This window comes from Heptranchias perlo, chromosome 25 (assembly GCF_035084215.1).
Source record: "Heptranchias perlo isolate sHepPer1 chromosome 25, sHepPer1.hap1, whole genome shotgun sequence".
Lineage (NCBI taxonomy): Eukaryota > Metazoa > Chordata > Chondrichthyes > Hexanchiformes > Hexanchidae > Heptranchias > Heptranchias perlo.
The window spans coordinates 36,071,478-36,094,908 of record NC_090349.1 but is presented as its reverse complement, the minus strand read 5'-3'; the positions used below and the strand labels follow the sequence as shown (position 1 = coordinate 36,094,908).

The following is a 23,431-nucleotide window of genomic DNA, read 5'->3' as shown; positions in this document are numbered from 1 at the left end:
CTTTTCAAAAAGTAAACTTTTTATTATCTGCTATCCTAACCTTGAAAAAACAGCTGAATGTTTGAACATTTTAATCTCATTTACTGCCATTTATGACCCCTCTAGAAGTTCTCATTCTCTTCCCTTTTCTCTACAATGCATTCCTTGTTACTCAGACTGGCAAAAGGTGAGAAATGGTGTTCCACAAGAATCAGTGCTGGGACCACTGTTGTTTATCCAAATAAACAGCTTGGACTCGGGAATCTGAAGTACAATTTCAAACTTTGCGGATGCCATCAAATTGGGGGCTATAGTTAATACCAAGGAGAACATTAATAAACTTGTAGAGTGGGCGTGTAATTGGCAAATGAATTTCAATGTAAATGAGAGGTGGTATATTTTGGTAGGAAGAAAAGGAGGCCACATACTCCTTGGATAATAAGAGACTAAATGGGGTAGAGGAGCAGAGGGATCTGGGGGTATAGATGCACAAATCACTAAAAGAAGCGATGCAGGTTAATTTAATTTAAAAAAAGCAAACCAAGCACTGGGGTTCATTTCTAAAGTGATAGAATTGAAAAGCAGGAAGTTATGTTAGACTGTATGGAACCTTGGTTAGATCATACTTGGAGTACTGTGAACAGTTCTGGTCTCCATATTATAAAAAGGATATAGAGGCACTGGAGAAAATGCAAAAAAAAAATTACTTGGATGATACCAGAACTGAGAGGTTATACCTATCAAAAAAAGATTGGACAGGCTGGGGATCTTTTCTCTAGAAAAGAGAAGACTGAGGGGTGACCTGATAGAGGCCTTTAAGATAATGAAAGGGTTTGATAGGGTAGATGTGGAGAAGATGTTTCCCTTTGTGGGGGAGATCAGACTCGGGGCCATAAATATAAGATAGTCACTAATAAATCCAATAGGGAATTCAGGAGAAACTTCTTTACCCAGAGAGTGGTTAGAGTGTGGAACTCACTATCACAAGGAGTAGTTGAGGCGACTAGCATAGATGCATTTAAGGGGAAGCTAGATAAACATACGAGAGAGAAAGGAATAGACAGATATGTCGATGGAGAAGGGTGGGAAGAGGCTCGTGTGGAGCAAGAACACTGGCATGGACCTGCTGGGCTGAATGACCTGTTTCTGTGCTATACATTCTATGTATCAGGAATATTATTCTCCCATCAACCAACAGAATATACTGAATTACTGCACCAGTTCTTTCCCACCCATTCTAACAAAGACTGATAACTATGGTGGACAGACTCCAGTGTCCGTCAGTCATTGAGCTGTTGAGGACTGTTGAGAAAGACCGTGTCACTGCCATCATTAACATGGGTGGCTTGCCAACCATGTTTGTAAAAAAATTCTTGGGCAAATTGATGCTCTAAGGCTTTGGTGCACAACAAAAAATGGGAGCAATAAATATTTTGTGCTTTGTTTAATTGATCGAATTTCAGGATAAAAAAAACTGTTCCTGCCAGTTGAAAGGAATGGTACTGTGTGTGATCTTTGTATTCTACAAAAAACATAGATTATGTGCTAGCCACTACCCATTTCAAAATAATTGTAAACAATTTTACAACACCAAGTTATAGTCCAGCAATTTTATTTTAAATTCACAAGCTTTCGGAGGCTACCTCCTTCCTCAGGTGAACGATGCGGATCGTTCACCTGAGGAAGGAGGTAGCCTCCGAAAGCTTGTGAATTTAAAATAAAATTGCTGGACTATAACTTGGTGTTGTAAAATTGTTTACAATTGTCAACCCCAGTCCATCACCGGCATCTCCACATCATTTCAAAATAGCTTGCCTAATGGCACATGAAAAATAAGATGCAGTATACCAGCGCCATTATAAGAAGATGCATTTTATCTTTGGAGTGGAAAATTGCAAACGTCACTCCATTATTTAAGAAGGGAGGGAGAAAGAAACCAAGTAACTACAGACCTGACATCAATTGTGGAGAAGTTACTGGAATCTATCATCAGAGACTGACTCAAATATCAATTGATCAAAGAGAGTCAGCATGAATTTGTGAAGGGTAGGCCACATCTGACTAATCAAGTTGAATTTTTTGAGATGGTCACGAGCATGATGCATTGGGTAGTGTCTATGGATGTTATCTTTATGGACTTTCAGAAGACCTTTGATAAGTTCTGCACAAGAGATTATTAACAAAAATAAGGAAATATATATTGGCCTTGGAACAGGTATAGCACAGATTCATCAGAATGATATCAGGGCTTAAAGAGTTAAATTATGAGGACAGTTTCTTAAACTTGGCTTGTATTCCCTTGTGTTTAGAAGGTTTAGGGGTGATCTAATCAAGGTGTTTATAATGATTAAGGGATTTAATAGGATAGATACAGAGAAACTATTTCCTCTGATGTGGGAATCCAGAACAAGAAGGCATGATCTTATAATTAGAGCTAAGCCATTTACTAGTAAAATCAGGAAGCACTTCTTCACACACAAAGGTTAGTAGAATTCTGAAACTCGCTCCCCCTAAAGGCTGTGGATGCTGGATCAGTTGTAATTTTCAAGTGAGATCGCTAGATTTTTGTTAGATAAGGGTGTCACCGGATATGGAGCAAAGGCGAGTAAATGGAGTTGAGGTACAGATCAGCCATGATTTAATTGAATGGTGGAGCAGGCTCGAGGCTTAATGGTCTGCTCCTGTTCACCTATGTTCCTATCGTGAATAAGAACTGAAAATACTGCAAATCGAATGTTTCGATTGAGACTTTTGAGTTCTGATGACTGAACCACTGTACATTTTCTGTTTATTTCCAATTCCATCATTTGTAGATTTTTAAATTCTTTGTGTATTAGTTTGGCTCTTAGTCACTTAATTCTCCTTGAAATATTATTGAAACATTTTATTACCAAGATCATATAGAATTGAAATACCTCAATTACTTTTTCACACTATTGTGACCTACATTGGCTCCCAGTCCCCTAATGCCTCCAATTTAAAATTCTCATCTGTGTTTTAAATCTTTTCGTGGCCTTGCCCTTCCCTTTCTCTGTAACCTCCTCTAGCCCTACAACCCCCCCCCCCCCCCACCAGAACTTTTCACTCCTCCAACTCTGGCCTCTTGTGTATCCTCCCTGCCATTGCTCCATCATTGGTGGCTGTGCTTTCTGCCATCTCGACCCCACACTGTGGAATTCCCACCCCAAACCCCCTCTGCCTCTCCATATCTCTTCCCTTCTTTAAGACCCTCCTTAAAACCCAACTCTTTGACAAAGCTTTTGGTCACCACTCCATTATTGCCTCCTCTGGAATGTCCATTTTGTCTGATTACACCTCTTTGAAGCACATTGGGATGTTTTTCTATGTTAAAAGCGCTGTATAAATGCAAGTTGTTATTCTGGTAATGTCTTTAGAACAATGCTTTGTTCAGTGCATTTCTGATACTGTGTGCTATAGTGTATTCCTGAACAAAATAACTTGAAATTGGAAGTGAATTGAAAGGAATTGCAGTGTAAGTTGTGCTCATTTCAATTACATGAAACTGATTTTCACTTTAAACCAAATGCAGCCCTAATGGTATGTACAGCAGACCTGTATGTAGCTTTATACTGAATAAAATGACGTATATATTTATGCATTTTAAGTACAGACCTTAGAAATAAAGTGATTTTTGCAGTAAAATAACAAGGCAGTGGAAAATGTTGAGTGTTAGCAACAAACTACATACATTCTGTTTGAGGTTTGTTTCTCATAGCTCCCCTTAGTTGGGTCCCTTCAGGTTGATATATCTGTTAATGGTCCCTTTGTGGTGACTCATTGAAGTCCCTCTAAATGGGCCACTTTAATTGGGATGTGTTATTGCATGTGTCTTGGTTAGGATGCCTGTTGGCTATAGAGTATTTATATGAAATGCAGCACTTTCCACATTCAGTAAGCAGTGTCCTTGGCTTGGTATAGGACTTCCTCGCCCTTGTCCTGCATGTGAACCAGGAACCACCTGACGAAGGAGCAAAGCTCCAAAAGTTTGTGATTTCAAATAAAGCTGTTGGACTATAACCTGGTGTTGTGCGACTCCTTACAGGCTGAAAGGAGAGGAGAAAGAATATACAGTGAGCACTGTGCTGAGCTACTCGTAGTATCCTTCATTGTTGGTTCTTTAAGAATTTAACAAGCTGATTGGGTCCTTGTTCTTCCATAGGGAATTTTATCTATCCTATTGATATGAGAACCAGCAAGCACTGTTTGTGAAGGAGCTTTTATGACCCCATGCTCTTGTGAAGGTCTGGGCGAAAGTTTGAATGGGAACCTATTTAGAGGCTTCGGAGTCAATCCTCTGCATAAATCACCGGGCTGTATGTTTTTTGTTCATTATGGCATAAGTTACAGAAAAAAGCTGCAACCAGTACATTGAAATAGCAACCACACCTTGTTATCATCGTAAATCATGCTGCAAAATCAAGAGGTAACATTACTTATTAGAGAACTGGAATACAGAGCTCAATTTATTTTTTAAATGTTAATTTTTAATGTAATTAAAAATTATTTTACTTTGAAACCAAATTCTTCAAATTAAACAAACTTACTGATTTGACAGGTTATATGTAAGCTAGACCGTTCAGTAGTTTTATTACAATTATGTAGATTTGTAACAAATTTCCTAGTGTAACCATGGACTGAAGCTTGTTATACAATGAAAACATGCAGTGCAATGAGAAGATTGACTGGAGTTACTTCCACAGCTTGATTTGTTCAGGGCTACAAGTGTTCTTTTACTAAGGCCACAAAGGTCATATCACCAACTTTGCAGATGTATCTGGTCTTGGAGACAACTCAGGATGCCATGCTGCAGATGTTCCTATATTTTGCAATAAATGCCCAGAATACTGTGAATCGTCTAATTTAACATGTTAATTCTAAATTACTGTAATATTGAAGAAGTTTGTAGAAAATGGTAAAGTTCTTTGTAATTCACCATCCAAAAATACTTTTTGTTCTGTGAGATCAGATGGTAATTATATATTAAAAAAAACCATTAAACATATCTTGCTGGAGCGAGGCATCTTGCTGGAATGGGGCATCTCTCACTGCGTGCCTTTAGTTAGACTTTTTGCTGCACCCTTCCGCTCGAATTTGTTTTGCTCCATAACTTGCTGGACGTGTGAGCTGATAACAGCGCGATGACTAGTGAATGACTGGACCAACAATGTATCTCCTTAACCTATGAGATTTAAGGATTGAGAAAGAAACAGAGGAATGACCGAGAAGGAGGATGAATTAGAGTCAAAGCAGGTACAGAAAGAGAAATAAAGAGAAGGAAAGAAAGATTTGAGAGCGAGAGAAAAAGGGACTGAAAGGAAAAGTAAGAAAAAAATTTAAAATTTGACATTTTAAAAATCCGTGCCCATCTTTCACGTAGCTCCTTGTTTGAACCTCTCCAATCAGGCTTCCGCCACAGCACTGAAACAGCCCTAATCAAAGTCATAAATGACATCCTCTGTGACTATGACTGTGGTGTACTATCCCTCCTCAACCTTCTAGATGTCTCTGCAGCCTTTGACACTGTCAACCACATTTTACTGTCCAGATACTTGATTCGATCAGTGATGTGATCTACAAATTTCAGACATCAAGCTATTTCTTAGTTTGATAAAATAATACTCTTGGTCTAGATTTTTGAGTCCAAGGCAATGTCGTACTGCATTTAACATTAACAATGTAATTCACCTTTCCCAATGTGACATTCGCCTAATTTGTACTGGGGTCCTTTCCTTTTCAGTACATCCTTTTTTATTAAATTGTATTCTGGGAATTTTACAGGTGTTTTGGAGATTTGATTTCATAATTGTCTATTGTTCTGTGAAAACTGTAAATGGCAAATTTTATATGCGTAATTACATACACAGCAAAGATCAATCTTTAAGCAGTCCAGGTTAAAAAGAGAGCAAGAGAAACTGAGTGGAAGGAGAGAATTTTGTATTTAGGGGATACACTGCATTAACAAGTGAGGAAGACCTGACCAAGGATAAGTTAGAAACATTCATCTTTATTTATCCTCTACATGTAAATGAATTGTACTAAAAGAGTGCAATAAATGGAGTTAGACAATTCTATGACTTAAGCTTTAGAATAGTTTGGAGTGCAACAGCACTAGTCATCTTGGGTATGACGGCAATGCTCAATAAAGCATATGGATTACTATTTCATGTAGCTACTTCGAAGAGGAGTCATGAAAAACCATTTGCAATATTGGCCTACGGCATGAGCACAAGTAGTTCACAACCAGCTGGCTGCAACGCAGTGAAGTACATTCTACAACCCATTCTTTAATATATATATATATATATATGTATAGGTCATGGATTTATCCAACATTCTATTACCAAATCAAATGATAGTGTGGATGGTTATGGAGGTAAAATTGTTATGAAATACTGATGAGATGAGTTGAAATATGGTGGATGGTCTGTAACTCATGTTAAACTACCCTAACAGTTTATACATTACCTTGTAATAATGTCTTAATACATAAGTTTGAATATTAATTGTCTTTTCTAGTGTTTGTATTAAATGGATGTTGCATTGTTTTAATGAGGTTTGAAAATGCTATAGCACAGATGCTATGATTACCATTTGGAAGGAATTGTTCATGCTTGTTGCATACCTCACTTCTGCCGTAAAAAATAATGCTTTTGAACTATTTTTAAATAAAAACTACAAAATCCACTCCATAAGGTGCTATCCAATTTATTCACCAAATTTTTCATTACCTGTAAAATTAAGTTTATAAGTCATATATTTTGATAACTTTTCACTTATCAAAAGTGAAAAGTGATGATGGCATCAGGCTTTGGCTGTGATTACCACCTGTTAAGAGTATGAAGTAGTTAAATTTTAAATTCCTGACCGTTCAGCTCAGCTACAATCCTAGTCCGAACCCAGAGAAAACCATATCACAGTATCTCATAAACCAACGCTTATTTATTTAGTCTCAACAAATTTATTGATGAAAGGTTATTTACTTGATTTGCATGAATATCATTATACTTAACGAACACTTACTGTAACCTATTTCGACTGAGGGCAGTAACTTCTATCGGTAACCCTTCTGCTAGCGATGTTGGAGAACTCATTGGCTGGTCAGGATGTAAGCTCCCTTTGGTGGTCCAGCTGTGAGCAGCATTGGAGGATTCCCTGTCAAGGACAGGTTGCAAGTCCTGCTACAGTCCAAAATGTCATCTTTTTTATAAATCACTCTTCTTTGAATTTCAGCTAGTTTAACACACAGCTATAGGCTGGACTGCCATTTTAAAAAAAATAATGTACAATACAACACAGAGTACAATCATTTGTTCTCACATTTTCATTTATTCTCACAGTTTGTAACTAGCTTTAAGTAATATGATAAAGAAAATAGAAAAGACAACTACTTTAGGCATATAAAATACAATTCTACACCACAGCAATCCATTAACCATTACAGCACATCTCCCTCCCCAATCAAAAAGCATGTTGACACTCAGTCTAGGATCATGAAGAATGCCTACTTGAGCGAGGCACCAGTGGGCTACTGGCACCTGTGGAACTGTGCACCAGCAGGAGTAGATGCCTTTAGGAAAGGAGTGGGGGAGAAAGTTGGTAATAAAAATTTAATGTACATTAATTAAATGAAACTGTATCTTTCAGTAGCTGCTCTGACCATTTTATTTGTTCTGTCTCTTATTCAGCCTTAGTGACAGTTTCTTCACGGTTAAAGGTGCAGCACTTTTTCTACAGCAGGGAAGCAGCCCACAGGCCCCACGGTGTCACCATCACCACAAATATGCAGGTGAGCCATCTACAGTCAGAACTCTCCTAAATGCCACTTTGGCTAAACAGACACCTGGCTTATTAAATGATTTATACTGCAATTTACCACCATAGTTCATTTAGGTATGCTTTATTTTCAGTGCACAAATAATACAGATTTGGTGAAGTTGATCAATTTTATTTAAATAGGAAGGGAAGTCTAGGTGGGGTACAGTACTATTTGGAAAAAAAACATAAGAACAGGAGTAGGCCATTCAACCCCTCGAGCCTGATTTGCTATTTAATTAGACCATGGCTGATCTGTACCTCAATTCAATTTACCCACTTTTGATCCATATCCCTTGATAACCTTACCTAATAAAAATCTGTTGACCTCGATCTTGAAAATTTCAATTGACCCAGCATCCAGCCTTTTGGGGGAGAGTGTTCCAGATTTCCACTACCCTTTGTATAAAAGAAGTGTTTCCTAATTTCACCTCTAAATGGTCTAGCTCTAATTTTGATTATGCCCTCTTGTTCTGGATTCTCCACCAGAGGAAATAGTTTCTCTGTATCTACCCTGTTGAATCCCTTTATCATTTTAAATACTCCTCCAACCTCTCATCAGCAAAACATATTGTAACAGTGTCTGGCAATATAATTGGGAATCACTATGTACAGATGCATATTATTATAATTAAAAAGGCCAGAAAGCAAAAATATAGTACGATTATCTGTAGTGCGGGTTTGGAGATGATTGAGTCAGTTCCATGGATCACAGCCTATAGATGAGAGATGAATTTGTTCACTAGAAATTCAAGACAATGAAGTTGCAAAACAGAATTTTCAAAGTGAATTACATAGTGTTTCAATAAATGCAGGCATATTGATTTGTAATAGTCTGATGTGAATTTGTACCATGTTTGCTTTTTTATTTAAACTTTTTATATATTTAATGTGACTTGCTGAAAAAGTGTTTACCTTTGTACTTGTTCCATTTACAAAAATCCATGTTATTTCCTTAAAGCAGATTCCTGCTGGGGTACCATTCCAAAGTACCTCTTTCAAGAGGCCATCGAATGCAGAAGCCTAGACAATGCATGTCAGCAGGCTAAGCCTAATTGGATACATATCCGATGTCCCCACGTGTTGTTTCTAGCAGGGATCATTGGACCGCAGTTGCACGTGTTGAGCTGATTTCTCAACTATATTACATTTTTCTTTCCATGGATTTAGTGAGCTCCCCTCAGCTTCATGAGACATGTGTGGCCAAGCTAAATTATATGATCTCGGATGAAGACAGTGAGTTGTTCCATGCGTTTCAACAAGCAGCTGCCTGCAGGAGTCCCAATTGAAAAGACTTCACTGTACTTACCCCGTACCAGTTCATTTATACCATTAAGACCCTAAGATGTCTGAAATATACTGTTAGGGCCATGGAGGCATTTGCTTCCTATTGCTCACTTTGCACTTGTCCAATCTTACTGAGCTATAGTTTGTGATGAGAGCACAGCGTGTGTATTACACTGAGTTTTGAGGCCTTGGCTCAGTGGGAGCATTCTTGCCTCTGAATTAGAAGGTTGTGGGTTCAAGTCCCACTCGAGAGACGAAAACATATCATCTAGCTGACGCTCCAGTGCAGTGCTGAAGGAGTGCTGCACTGTCAAAGGTGCCGTCTTTTGGATGAGATGTTAAACTGAGGCCCTGTCGGCCCTCTCAGATGGACGTAAAAGATCCCATGGCACTATTCGAAGAAGAGAAGAGGAGTTCTGCCTGGTGTCCTGGCCAATATTTAACCCTCAACTGACATCACTAAAACACATTATTACCTCATTGCTGTTTGTGGGACCTTGCTGTGTGCAAATTGGCTGCTGCATTTCTTATGTAACAACAGTGACTACACTTCAAAAAAAGTACCTCATTGGCTGTAAAGTGCTTTGAGGAATCATGAGGTCGTGAAAGGCACAGTATAAATGCAAGTTCTTACTTGAGGTTCCATTATGGCCTGGCCCACCTTATGGAATTTATTTTGGTGCGGCAGTATCTTCCCGATTTCCAGCAGCTGGCCATACTGACTTTGTGCGTGGCCTGGGTTCAGAGGCTGTGGAAAATATCTCTGAGAAAATCATGTTTTCTTTGAGGTTATTTCAGGACAAACTGCTTCAGGTATGATCACCTTATCAGCATGATTCCAATGGGAGTTCTGGTTGGAGTGCTTAGCTGCAGGGTTCTCAGTTAGCAGCTGGGGGCCAGCATAGCTGAGTTAGGTCTAGTAACAGGGTGTTGAGGTTTCTGTGTTATGTTCTATACAGTGTGCCCTCACATCCTTACCGTGGCCAGTTTCTTCTCTCTTACTCCCATCTTCATCTGTGTATTCCTCTTTTAGGCTTTTCCCCATATATTTCGATGGGTGTAGGTGTGTTTGAGTCCTTTCATTTTCTTGCTGGTTCCTATTCTTTCCTTTCATGTCCAGCCATAATTTATTAGATAAATGATGTACTACATAAATTTTTATAATTTTATGTTCCCCGTTCACATTTTTTGGCTGGATGGCATTCTTGTATTTTACATGCTTATTCTACTTCATTGTGTTTTGAACGATCAAGTGATTTGCCATTTCCTACAGCATTTAAACACAAGTTACATTTGTATTGCCCTGTTAACGTAAAGAAAACACCCTTAGGCACTTCACAAATAAGCATGAGGAAACAGATGTCAAGCCAGGACGGGAAAGATTAGGAGCGCTGACCAATAGCTTTGTGAAGAGATCCATTTTTAGAAATGGAGAGAAATGTTTAGGGAGGGAGTTCTAGAGAGCAGGGCTGATGCAATGGTGGGACGAAAAGAGGAGAGGATGCACATAAGGCTAGAGACAGAAGGACGGAGTGTTTGCGAGGGAAGATATAGGGCTAGATGTAGGTTGCAGAGAAAGGGTGCGGTGAAGCCATGGAGGAATTATAGACCAAGTTGAGGATTTTAAATTTAATGTGTTGACAGTACAGCGATGTTGACATAGTCTTCTCAGGTCTTCCTTCTGCACTGGTCAAGGAGTTCTGGTACATAAAAGGAAATTACAATTTTCCCCTTTGGGGAAAGCTGTTATGAATATTAAAATAATTTTAGAAATTGTTCTGCAGTATTTTTAAAATATTTATTAGGAGTTAATGTAATGAATGATATCCTCTGTGACTGTGATCACGGAGGATGGGGATAATGGGTGAGCAGGACTTGGTACAAGACAGGATATGTGAGGCAGAGTTTTGGATAAGTAGGAATTTATGGAAGGTGGAGATTAAGAAGCCAGCAAGGAGAGCATTAGAATAGATGAGTGTGGCGGTAAGAAAGGCGTGTATAGGGTTTCAGGGCATGGGGTGGAGGTGGAAGTAAGTGGGTCACTTGGATGGACAGGATCAAACAGGATGCCAAGCTTGCAATAGGTCTGGGTCAGACTGAGCTAGCAGATGGGAGGTGGGATGGAGTCAATAGCGAGAGTAGAGTTTGTGGCAGAGGCAATAGCTTCGGTCTTCCTGATGTTGAGCTGGAAAACATCTTAACTGATTGTTGGACAAGCAGTCTGACAGCACGGAGGCAGTCAAGAGAGGTGTTGCAGAGTACAGCTAGATGTCATCAGCGAAAGTGTGAAAGCTGATCTGTTCTCAAGGATGATGTTACCAAGGGGCAGCATCTAGATGAGGAAGAAAGGCCAAGGCCAGATTCTTGGGGTACTCCACTGATAACAGTGAAGAAATGAAGAAAAGCCACTTCTGATGATGCACTGGCTACGTTTGGATTCGTAGGCATGGAACCATAGAACTGGACGAAGGAGGAGAAGCATCAGAGAAGGATGGCATAGTCAACTGTATCTAACACTGCGGAAAGGTTGAGAAGGATGAGGAGAGAAAATGCACCATGATCACAGTCACCGAGGATATCATTCATTACATTAACTCCTAATAAATATTTTTAAAATACTACAGAACAATTTCTAAAATTATTTTAATATTCATAACTGCTTTCCCCAGAGGGGAAAATTGTAATTTCCTTTTATGTACCAGAACTCCTTGACCAGTGCAGAAGGAAGACCTGAGAAGACTATGTCAACATCGCTGTACTGTCATTACCATTACATTGCTCTTGTGATTCTGAAGTGATAAATTCAATTAGTAACCCGTAGTGTTCTGGCAGTGCTGCTGAGGCACTATAGTAGTGTGAAGGAATGCTAATGACAGTTGGAATTACTATAATAATCAAATATGTACACCATTGTAGCATGAGCAAGAAAATGTCATCACAACAACTTGCATTTGTAGAGTGCTTTTAATGTAGTAAAACATCCCACGGTGCTTCACAGGAGCGTATTCAGACAAAAATTGACATTGATGCAAAGAAGGAGACATTATGACAGGTGATTAAAAGCTTAGTCAAAGAGATAGGTTTAAAGGAGGAAAGATGGAGGTTTAGGGAGGGAATTCCAGAGCTTAGGTTCTAGACAGCTGACCGCATGGCCGCCAATGGTAGGGTGAAGGAAGTGGGCATAGACGAGGCCAGAGTTACATAGAAACATAGAAAATAGGAGCAGGAGTAGGCCATTCGGCCCCTCGAGCCTGCTTCGCCATTCAATATGATCATGGCTGATCCTCTATCTCAATACCACATTCCTGCTCTCTTCCCCCTACCCTTGATGCCTTTTGTGTCTAGAAATCTATCTATCTCCTTCTTAAATATATTCAGTGACTTGGCCCCCACAGCCTCCTGTGGTAGAGAATTCCACAGGTTCACCACCCTCTGAGTGAAGAAATTTCTCCTCATCTCAGTCCTAAATGTCCTACCCCGTATCCTGAGACTGTGACCCCTCGTTCTGGACCCCCCAGCCAGGGGAAACATCCTCCCTGCATCCAGTGTATCTAGCCCTGTCAGAATTTTATATGTTTCCTTATATGTTGGAGGAATACAGATTTCTCAGAGGGTTGTAGGGCTGGTGGAGGTTACATAAATAGGGAGAGGGCGAGGCCATAGATTTGTATACAAAGACGAGAATTTTAAAATGGAGCCGTTCAGAGACCGGTACTAATGTAGATCAGTGAGCACAGGGGTGATTGGGGAATGGGACTTGGTGTGAGTTAGGATACGGGCAGTAGAGTTTTGAATGAGCTTAAGTTTATGGAGGGTGGAAGATGGGAGACTGGCTAGGAGAGCATTGGAGTAGTCGAGTTGGGAGATAACAAAAGCATAGTGAGGATTTCAGCAGCAGATGGACTGAGGCAGGGACAGAGACAGGCGATATTATGGAGGTGGAAGGTCTTGGTGATGGGAGAGGATATGTGGCAGGATGCTCAGCTCAGTCAAATAGGACACTGAAGATGTGAACAGTCTGGTTCAGTCTGAGACAGTGGCCAGGGAGGGGGGTGGACTCTGTGGCAAGGGTAAGGAGTTTGTGGTGGGATGGCTTTGGTCTACGGAGTTTGTGGCGAGGGCCGAAGACAGTGGCTTCAGTCTTCCCATTGTTTAATTACTGCCTATGAATTGCAGAGTGGGATGGATGGCTTTTTTTCTGATGAATTATGTTAGCATTTTTACTATAATTACTTTTTAAGTACAGAACATACTGAAACTGCAGCCTTGCTGTACAGTTTGAAGGTTTGTTTTAAGGTTCTGCGTCCAATGTTCTAGCTAACCTGCAAACACTCATTACTGAATTGCTGGCTGATCTCCATGTTTTGACAGAAGCTGTGTTAAGTAAAACAATCAATCTAAACTTTCAAACTTGTTTAAAGAGTAACTAAAACCAAGTGGTATAGTCATCCCTTTCATTGCAATTATTCTGTTTTCTGGGCAGATTTTACTGAGATCTTAACTGCTAATGTTCAGAACACTCTGTTCTTTTAGACCTGCTGGATTGCCAAGATGGTTATCCTGCTGAGAATGATGGGCAGAGCTACTAGTTTCATTGGAATAAGTCATTCCATTTTCATTCCTTGGCTTTGCGAGGTTTTTATCAGTGTTTTGAGGATTTCATTTCACATTTCTTTCCATGTTTTCTCAAAACAGAAAATGAGTGACCTAGTGTATAATATACAACGGGGCTGCTATTTCCTATAATCCAGGCCACTGATTTACTTGACTAAATGTCAAATTATGTTTTTTTTTATTAGGAACATAGGAACAACAGTAGGCCATTTTGCCCCTCGAGCCTATTCTGCCATTCAGTGAGATCAGTGAGCTCCAGAACTCGCCGCACCTCGAACCAAACTGTTCCAGTACAGCTATAACACTGGCATCTATCCAACAATGTGGAAAATTGCCCGGGTATGTCCTGCCCACAAAAAGCAGGACAAATCCAATCCAGCCAATTACCGCCCCATCAGTCTACTCTCAATCATCAGCAAAGTGATGGATGGTGTCGTCGACAGTGCTATCAAGCGGCACTTACTCACCAATAACCTGCTCAGTTTGGGTTCCGCCAGGACCACTCTGATCCTGACCTCATTACAGCCTTGGACCTAACGTGAACAAAAGAGCTGAATTCCAGAGGTGAGGTGAGAGTGACTGCCCTTGTCAGGCTGTTGCTTGACTAGTCCGTGGGACAGCTCTCCCAATTTTGGCACAAGTCCCCAGACTGCAGTGGTTCAAGAAGGCGGCTCACCACCAGCTTCTCGAGGGCAATTAGGGATGCGCAATAAATGCTGGCTGCGCCAACGACACCCACATCCCATGAACGAAGAAAAAAGAAAATTCCCGATCTGTGACCTAACTTCTTATTCCCACCTTATCCCCAGATCCCTAAATACCTTTGGTTAACAAAAATCTATCCATCTCAGATTTAAAATTAACAATTGAGCTAGCATCAACTGCCATTTGCAGAAGTGTTTCCTGACTTCACTCCTGAAAGTCCTGGTTCTAATTTATAGGCTATGTCCCGTAGTCTTAGACTCCCCAACCAGCGGAAATAGTTTCTCTCTATCTACCCTATCAGTTCCCCTTAATATCTTGAGAACTTCGAGCAAATCACCCCATAATCTTCTAAATTCCAAGGAATATGACCCTAGTTTGTGTAATATCTCCTCGTAATTTAACCCTTGGAGTCCAGGTATCGTTCTACTAAATCGACGCTGCGCTCCCTCCAAGGCCAATATATCCTTCCTAAGGTGCAGTGCCCAGAACTGAACATAATACTCCAGTTGTGATTTAACCAGGGCTTTGTATAACTGAAGCATAACTTTTACCCCCTTGTGTTCTAGTCCTCTGATTATTTTCTGTACCTGTCTATGACATTTAATGATCTGTGTACATGGACTCCTAAGTCTCTTTGCACCACCACTGTTTCGAGCTTTTTACCATTTAGAAAGTACGCTGATCTATCCTTTTTAGGTCCAAAGTGGATGACCTCACACTTGCTTACATTGAAATCCATTTTCCACGGTTTTGCCTATTCATTTAATCTATTAATATCCCTCTCTAATTTTATGCTTCCATCTACACTGCTTACAATGCTGCCTATCTTTGTGTCATCGGCAAACTTGGATATGTGGCTCTCCATCCCGTCATCTAAGTTGTTAATAAATACAGTGAATAGTTAAGGCCCCAACACAGATCTCTGTGGGACACCACTAGTCATATCCTACCAATTTGAGTACCTGCCCATTATTCCTACTCTGTCTCTTGCCGCTCAGCCAATTTCCTAACCAGGTCAATAATTTGCCCTCAATTCCATGAGCTTCAACTTTAGCTCTCAGTCTCTTATGAGGGACTTTAACAAATGCCTTCTGGAAGTCCATATAAACAACATCCATATACATTCCCCTGTCCACTACTTTAGTTACCTCTTCAAAAAATTCAATCAAGTTTGTTAGGCATGACCTACCCTTTACAAATCCATGCTGGCTCTGATCAGCTGAAAATTTTCAAGGTGTTCAGTCACTCTCTCCTTAATTATAGACTCTAGTAATTTCCGACCGACAGATGTTAGGCTAACTGGTCCATAATTCCCTGGTTTCCCTCTCTCACCTTTCTTTTAAAAAGCAGAGTGACGTGCAATTTTCAATCTAAAGGAACAGTTCCTGAATCGAGAAAACTTTGGAAGATTATAGTTAGGGCATCTGCAGTGTTCTCACCTACTTCCTTTAAAAACCTGAGAAGGAAACCATCTGGTCCTGGGGATTTGTCACTCTCTTCAGTACCATTATTTTCTTCATTACTTCGCATCTATCTTTACCAAGGAAGAAGATGCTGCCAAAGTCACAGTAAAAGAGGAGGTAGTTGAGATACTGGATGGGCTAAAAATTGATAAAGAAGAGGTACTAGAAAGGCTAGCTGTACTTAAAGTAGATAAGTCACCCGGTCCGGTTGGGATGCATCCTAGGTTGCTGAGGGAAGTATGGGTGGAAATTGCAGACGTGCTGGCCATAATCTTCCAATTCTCCTTAGATATGGCGGTGGTGCTAGAGGACCGGAGAATTGCAAATGTCATACCCTTGTTCAAAAAAGGGTGTATGGATAAACCCGGCAATTACAGGCCAGTCAGTTTAACCTCGGTGGTGGGGAAGCTTTTAGAAACGATAATCCATGACAATGTTAATAGTCACTTGGACAACTGTGGATTAATAAAGGAAAGCCAACACTGATTTGTTAAAGGCAAATTGTGTTTAACTAACTTGATTGAGTTTTTTGATGAGGTAACAGAGAGGGTAGATGAGGGCAATGCAGTTGATGTTTGTATATGGACTTTGAAAAGGCATTTGATAAAGTGCCACATAATAGGCTTGTCAGCAAAATTGAAGCCCATGGAATAAAAAGGGCAGTGGCGGCATGGATACGAAATTGGCTAAGTGGTGAACGGTTGTTTTTCGGACTGGAGGAAGATATACAGTGGTGTTCCCCAGGGGTTGGTACTAGGACCACTGCTTTTTTTGATATATATTAATGACTTGGACTTGGGTGTACAAGGCACAATTTCAAAATTTGCAGATGACACAGAACTTGGAAGTGTAGTAAATAGTGAGGAGGATAGTGATAGATTGAAAGAGCACGTAGACAGGCTGGTGGAATGGGTGGACACATGGCAAATTAAATTTTATGCGGAGAAGTACGAAGTGATACAATTTTGGCAGGAAGAACAAGGAGAGGCAGGAACAGAGAGACCTGGGGGTATATGCACAAATCTTTGAAGGTGGTAGGACAGGTTGAGAAAGCAGAAAAAAAGTATATGGGATCCTGGGCTTTATAAATAGAGGCATAGAGTACAAAAGCAAGGAAGTTACATTGAACCTTTATAAAACACTGGTTCGGCCACAACTGGAGTATTGTGTCCCATTCTGGGCAGCACACTTTAGGAAGGATGTGAAGGCCTTAGAGAGGGTGCAGAAAAGATTTACTAGAATGGTTCCAGGGATGAGGGACTTCAGTTACATGCTTAGACTGGAGGAGCTGGGGTTGTTCTCCTTAGAGCAGAGAGGCTAAGAGGAGAGTTGATAGACGTGCTCAAAATCACGAGGGGTTTAGATAAAATAAATGAAGAGAAATTGTTCCTGTCGGCGGAAGGGCCGAGAACCAGAGGACACAGATTTAAGATGATTGTCAAAAGAACCAAAGGTGACGAGGAAAAACTTTTTTATGCAGCGAGTAGTTATGATCTGGAATGTGCTGCCTGAAAGGGTGGTGGAAGCGGATTCAATTGTGGCTTTCAAAAAGGAATTGGATAAATACTTGAAGGGAAAAAATTTGCAGGGCTACAGGGAAAGACCAGGGAAATGGGACTAACTGGATTGCTTTTACAAAGAATCGGCACAGGCTCTATGGGCCGAGTGGCCTCCTTCTGTGCTGTAACCATTCTATGATTCTATTTTTCCTGTCTTCCCACCACCCCCCCCCCCCCCCCCAATAATTACGCATAGCAAGGATACAGAATATACCTTGGGGAGTATCCTGTACATGCTTTGCCCCACTATTTCATGGTGTAGCCCATTGGTAAACAAATGCCCTGTACTATGTCCTGTCCCTTTGTAGCTGTTCTTTCCAAGATTTGAGCCAATTTGAAATGAAAGGTTAAAAATTATATTAAAATCTTTGTGCTTTTTAAATATTTTTTTCTTAATTTGCTGCAGGAGATCTGCAGCTACATCTTCAAGTGATGATCAACCACCTCCGCCCTGAAGACAGGATAAAGCTGGTAAGAGAAACAAGGGACAGTATCCTAACTTTTTCTTTGGTCAATAGGGTCACTGACATGTGTGGAAACATCGCTATGCTTAAGAGCGTCCAAACCAAGCTACTGAAATCCACGCAGGTAATAGCTGGGATACTGCTCGAGTTTCACATAGCTAAAACTGCATTGTTTATCACCACAGAGCACCGAAGTACCTGTTGCTTACCATCTTACCAACTAAAATGTATCTGGAGCTGAGTGTGATAAATTCCAGCCCCAATGATTAATCAACAACACCATGTCCCATTTAATGACAGGAATATCCATCTGAATGTCAACCCAGTATTCAGAGGCTGGAGCTCTGGTCTCCTGCTTGCTGGGGGATATTTTAAGTGTTGGGTGCATAGATTTCTCAAAGATTACCAGCCACTCTATCGGAAGGATATTATTGTATAGGATTGAAGCAGTAGAGTAGGCTCAGAATTGAACGTGTAGGAGCGTGGCCAAAGATGCAAATCTGGTCCAGTCAGATTTTTCTGGTTCTGTATGGTATACTTGTTGAGCTGTACCAAACGGCATGGTGCTTTCTTGAAAAATAGTAAGGGCACAAGAATAGAGGAATATTAAATGGGCGATGAACTGTTGAAGCGCAAAAAAGTGGATGTGCGCTGCTGCTGGAAAGCATTCACTGGAGCAGTCATCCTGTCAGTTACTGGGCTATTGCTTCACCAATGTTAATCAGAGGTCCTAGCTTTTATCCCTCCCAATAGTTCTGAGTTTTTCCAATGAATTACTGAGCCATACAAGACAGGGAAGACCCATGTTTGATCCCAGGTCAGTGTTGAGTTCGCTGATCTCAGCCACAGCGACAGTAGGATATAATTAGCCTTTTCGCCCTAGAGTTTGGGAGAAGAAAATTAGTTCCTACTTCTGACTGCTATCCAGTGACTTCTACTGGAAGTTGGTATGTGTGAATGTTGGGGTAGGACATGATTAGGATTGTGTGTGATGGACCCTGCTGGCAAATAGTTTGCTAACACAGTCAAGGCTCACACAAAAATAATGGTCACTTTGGGAAGGTACCAGAGGGCAACGGTGTCCATGGAAGTGTACACTTATCACAGATTTAGTGCTTTCAGAAAGGGAGGGCAGGAGAGAAAATTTGTGGAGAGAAGACAATCTCGTCCTTGTGTTAAGCATTTGAGGGAACCAGCTTGATAACTTCAATTTTTTTCTGGCAGAAGTGGTGGCAATTTCATGTATCCCAGGTATATTATTATTCATGTTTTTGCAGCACTAATCTGTATTTGGGTTAACCAAGCTACATTGTCTTCACCCATTAACCAATAGTATTTACAGACATAACTTCTCAACTCATTACAATGCTAAGAGCCGGGGAGTGACCAAAGCTAGCTGACAATAGGATTAATGCTGCTTTAATCAGAGCTGTGATGTGGAGATGTTGGTGATGGACTGGGGTTGACAATTGTAAACAATTTTACAACACCAAGTTATAGTCCAACAAATTTATTTTAAATTCCACAAGCTTTCGAAGGCTTCCTCCTTCCTCAGGTGAACGGTGTGGAAATGAAATTTTCGAATCCTTCGCATTTGAAAATCACAGAACAATGCCTGGCGATTACTGCCAAGGCAATCACAGTGAGCAGACAGAAAGGTGTCACCTAAATGGCTGTTCCGTGTGTTTGGGTAAAGAACTGGTTATTGAAGGTGAAGACATTGTGATCCAGGATGGCTTCATCCTGGATCACAATGTCTTCACCTTCGATAACCAGATGCTGCGACAACGGATGAACGGACACCGCGCAACAATCGCCAAACAGGAGGGTTCTCTCCCTGTCGGGGAACACTTCAGCAGTCATGGACATTCAGCCACCGACCTTCGGGTAAGCATACTCCAAGGCGGCCTTCGAGACACACGACAACGCAAAATCGTCGAGCAGAAATTGATAGCCAAGTTCCGCACCCATGAGGACGGCCTCAACCAGGATCTTGGGTTCATATCACACTACACGTAACCCCACCAGCGAACAAATGTTATCTGTTTTTATTATAACGGGTCATTGACTGTCTTCCTTCTCTCTCTCTTTTTTTTGGGGGTTTGTATATTCGGTGGCCTTTTAGGTGACACCTTTCTGTCTGCTCACTGTGATTGCCTTGGCAACGGGCAGTAATCACCAGGCATTGTTCTGTGATTTTCAAATGCGAAGGATTCGAAAATTTCATTTCCACACCGTTCACCTGAGGAAGGAGGAAGCCTCCGAAAGCTTGTGGAATTTAAAATAAATTTGTTGGACTATAACTTGGTGTTGTAAAATTGTTTACAATTAATCAGAGCTGTGATCTCTTGCTGAAACCCTTTGGAAATGCTTTGCTTCCACAGGCTGTGCGTCTGGAAAGCATGTCAGCTGATCGAATCCGGTACATGGTAGTTGTGTATACTAATGGACACCAGGATACAGAGGAGAACGTTCTTCTGGGAATTGACTTTGCAAGTAAAGAGAGGTATGTAGTGTGTAAGTAATTATGGGGATGAGACAGGAAGGAGGAGAAGAAGTTGGAGGTAATGGGAGCCAAGAAAGAATCTTTAGCCTCTTGCATGAAGAAGTGTCTTGATATTTTGATCGGTTAATGTGAATTAATTGTCGAGTTAACTGTTGCCAATGGTCTTTAAAACTCCCCTCTATCTACCCCCATATCCTACATTTATTTCTTTTTATTGTATAAAACAGCATGACTTCACTGAAAGGGTAGATAAATGATTTGGTCCCTGACTTCTGTTGATGACCTTCTAGAACAAACCTTTTAAAAGGTCTGGAAGAATGTCCTAGGTTGTCATGCGCTGAATGTTTAGTTTTTCTGTTCCCTTTTTTTCGTCTGGTAGACCATGATGAAGAATTTACTGGGTAGAATTGCCTGTAAGGTAGTTGCCATACCACTTTATGGAACAGTGCATTTGTACATTGCCTCTTAATACAGCTACCAATAAATTTGGTTGAAGAACTTGAATTGACTGCTGCAAACAGTTCAGTGTTTAGGAGTTAGTACTCTATTTTGATCCTACCAAAAATGATTTTTTTTTCATTGTTTGCGAAAGTGAAGCAAGAAATCAAATCGAAGGCTAGAAATGATTGATTAAAAATGTCCATTAAAATGAATCAAAACCTATTGTTAAGACAACATTAAGCATATCAAAAATGAAAGAATGATGAAAGAGAGGGTGGAATGAAGGGGGAAATCTAACTATAAAGGACGACGGTACGACAGATTAAATACTTTGTCAGTTTTTACAAATGATGGTGGAAGTGAGAATGCAGATGTTCAAAGGAGGATGTGGAATAATTCTTAGAGATAATTGTAAAAAAGGAATTGGATCTGGAAAAATTGGCAAGAAAGAAAGAACTATAGTGCCTTTCACAACCTCAGGATGTCTCAAAGTGCTTTATAGCAAATGAAATGCAAGTCACTGTTGTAATGTTAGGGAAATGTGGCAGCCAATTTGTGCACAGCAACTTCCCATAAACAGCAATGAGATAAATGACCAGATAACCTGTTTTTGATGGTGTTGGTTGAGGAATAAACATTTGCCAGGACTCTGGGAAAAATCCCCAGCTCTTTTTGAATAATGCCATGGGATCTTTTGCCTATACCTGAGAAAACAGAAAGGACCTTGGCTTAATGTCTCATCCGAAAGACATCACCTCTAACAGTGCATCCCCTCCTAAAGTACTGCACTGGAGCGTCAGCCTAGATTATGTGCTCAAGTCTCTGGAGTGGGGCATCAACCAATGACTTTCTGACTCGGAGACTAGTGCTAACGCTAAGCCAAAGCTGACGCCTAGCAGAATTCAAACTAGATAAATCACAGGGTCCTGATGCCGTATACTCTAGGCCGTTGAAGAAACTCAGAGATGGCAGAAGCTCAGTCCACAGTTTTTCAATTTCACTTAGATTTTAAAATTGTAAATAGGGACACGAGTACAAGATCAAAGAAGTAATAATAAATATCTAGAAGGCAATGATTAGGCCATAGCATGTGTAGTTTCGGACACATATTATAGAAAAAGACATTAAAGCCACAGAGAGTGTATAGTCAAAATTCACCAGGATGATACCAGGGATGAGAAATGGTAGTTGTGAGGAAAGTGAGATACTGGGACTATTTCCACTGAAGCAGGGTGAATAGGAAAAGACTATTTCCTTTGGCTGGAGAGTCAGTCACAAGGAGTCATAATTTAAACTTGTCATCAAGAATAAGGAGAGAGTTTAGGTGAAATTTATTTACACAGGGTTGTTGGAGGATGGAATGCTTTACCATAGTGACAGAGACCATTGCATCTTTTAAGGGAAAATTGGATAGATATATGTAGCAGAGGAAAATAGAGCTGTGGGGAGAGGGCAGGGTAGTGGGATTAGTTTTGGATTACTCTAGCTAAGCACCAGAACAGATGCCATGGACCTCCTTCTGTGCTGTAAACTTCCATGTTCTGTGATTGAAGATACTGACGCAATATGCACCTTTGCAGACTTAGCCCCAATATCTTCTTCCAAACTACTCCACCAAAAAGCTGAGGCTGTATTGAGGCATGTCATGTTATAGTGCCTAATCTTAGAAATGCCCCCAGTATTTGGAGATAGAGGTACATTAGAAACAGATGATGGAAGAAGTCAAGATTTTTTTTTAAATTCTGTGCAAATGCCATGGGAAATCAACTAGTTCTAAATAAATGTTCTACTTTCATATGCTGCTTTCTATTTCCAATGAATAATATGAATAAGGCAATTGTAGGTCCTCATTCTGAAATATTTCATTGAGCACTGCCAATACAAAAGTTGTGTGGAAAATAAATTAGGAAAAGAGGTCATCAAGTTTTTTTGTTAACTCAATGACCTCCCATTAAATCAGAGTGGTAAAGCAGAGAATATGCAATTTGTAAGGACTGGAACATTATATTTTATAACACACAATGTATCATTCATCTATTAACATAGACCCATCTGGCTTGCGCTCTTTTTCTTTTGGCCACTGGAGATGTTGTTAACTACCACACAGAATTTGGTAACCAGTTCATTTGAGTCACTTTGTTTCTGAACCCTAGTTTAGCAATTTGCCTGCTCTGAATACTTTTCTAAAGTGTCAGATGTACCTTTTATAAAACAAATGCATGACGTGTTACTAAACGGATCATCATATTTTTAATGGCGACCTTTCATTCTCTCCAGTAATACCTGTACTATAGGAATGACCCTTCCTCTCTGGAGTGACACAAAGATTCACTTGGATGGAGATGGGTAAGGAACTAGATTGCTTCTTCATTATTAAACAAGAAAAAATAGGAATGACTAAAATCTTAATTGTTTTCTTAATATAATATAATGCTCATCTCCGTGTCCTTTGCTTACAATTTTGTCTCCTGCATTTAAATACAAAGAATTACTTCATGTTCAGCCTAGTGGGTTTTACTCACTATATGGGTAATACAGAGTTTCCTCCAGTTTTAGGGGGGGTTTAAGAAAACCTACATT

At 40.3% G+C, this 23,431-nt stretch overlaps 1 protein-coding gene across 1 annotated transcript in view; it reads left to right on the top strand.

Moving 5' to 3' along the window:
* Positions 1-6,123: 6,123 nt before the first annotated feature.
* Positions 6,124-23,431, top strand: part of ssh1b (slingshot protein phosphatase 1b) — a 40,404-nt gene continuing 23,096 nt past the window's right edge. Inside the window, exons 1-5 of the mRNA XM_068006257.1 lie at positions 6,124-6,263; positions 7,686-7,786; positions 17,847-17,911; positions 20,289-20,410; positions 23,129-23,197. Of these exons, the coding sequence (XP_067862358.1) occupies positions 6,124-6,263; positions 7,686-7,786; positions 17,847-17,911; positions 20,289-20,410; positions 23,129-23,197 (497 nt within the window). The remainder of the gene's footprint in view (positions 6,264-7,685; positions 7,787-17,846; positions 17,912-20,288; positions 20,411-23,128; positions 23,198-23,431) is intronic.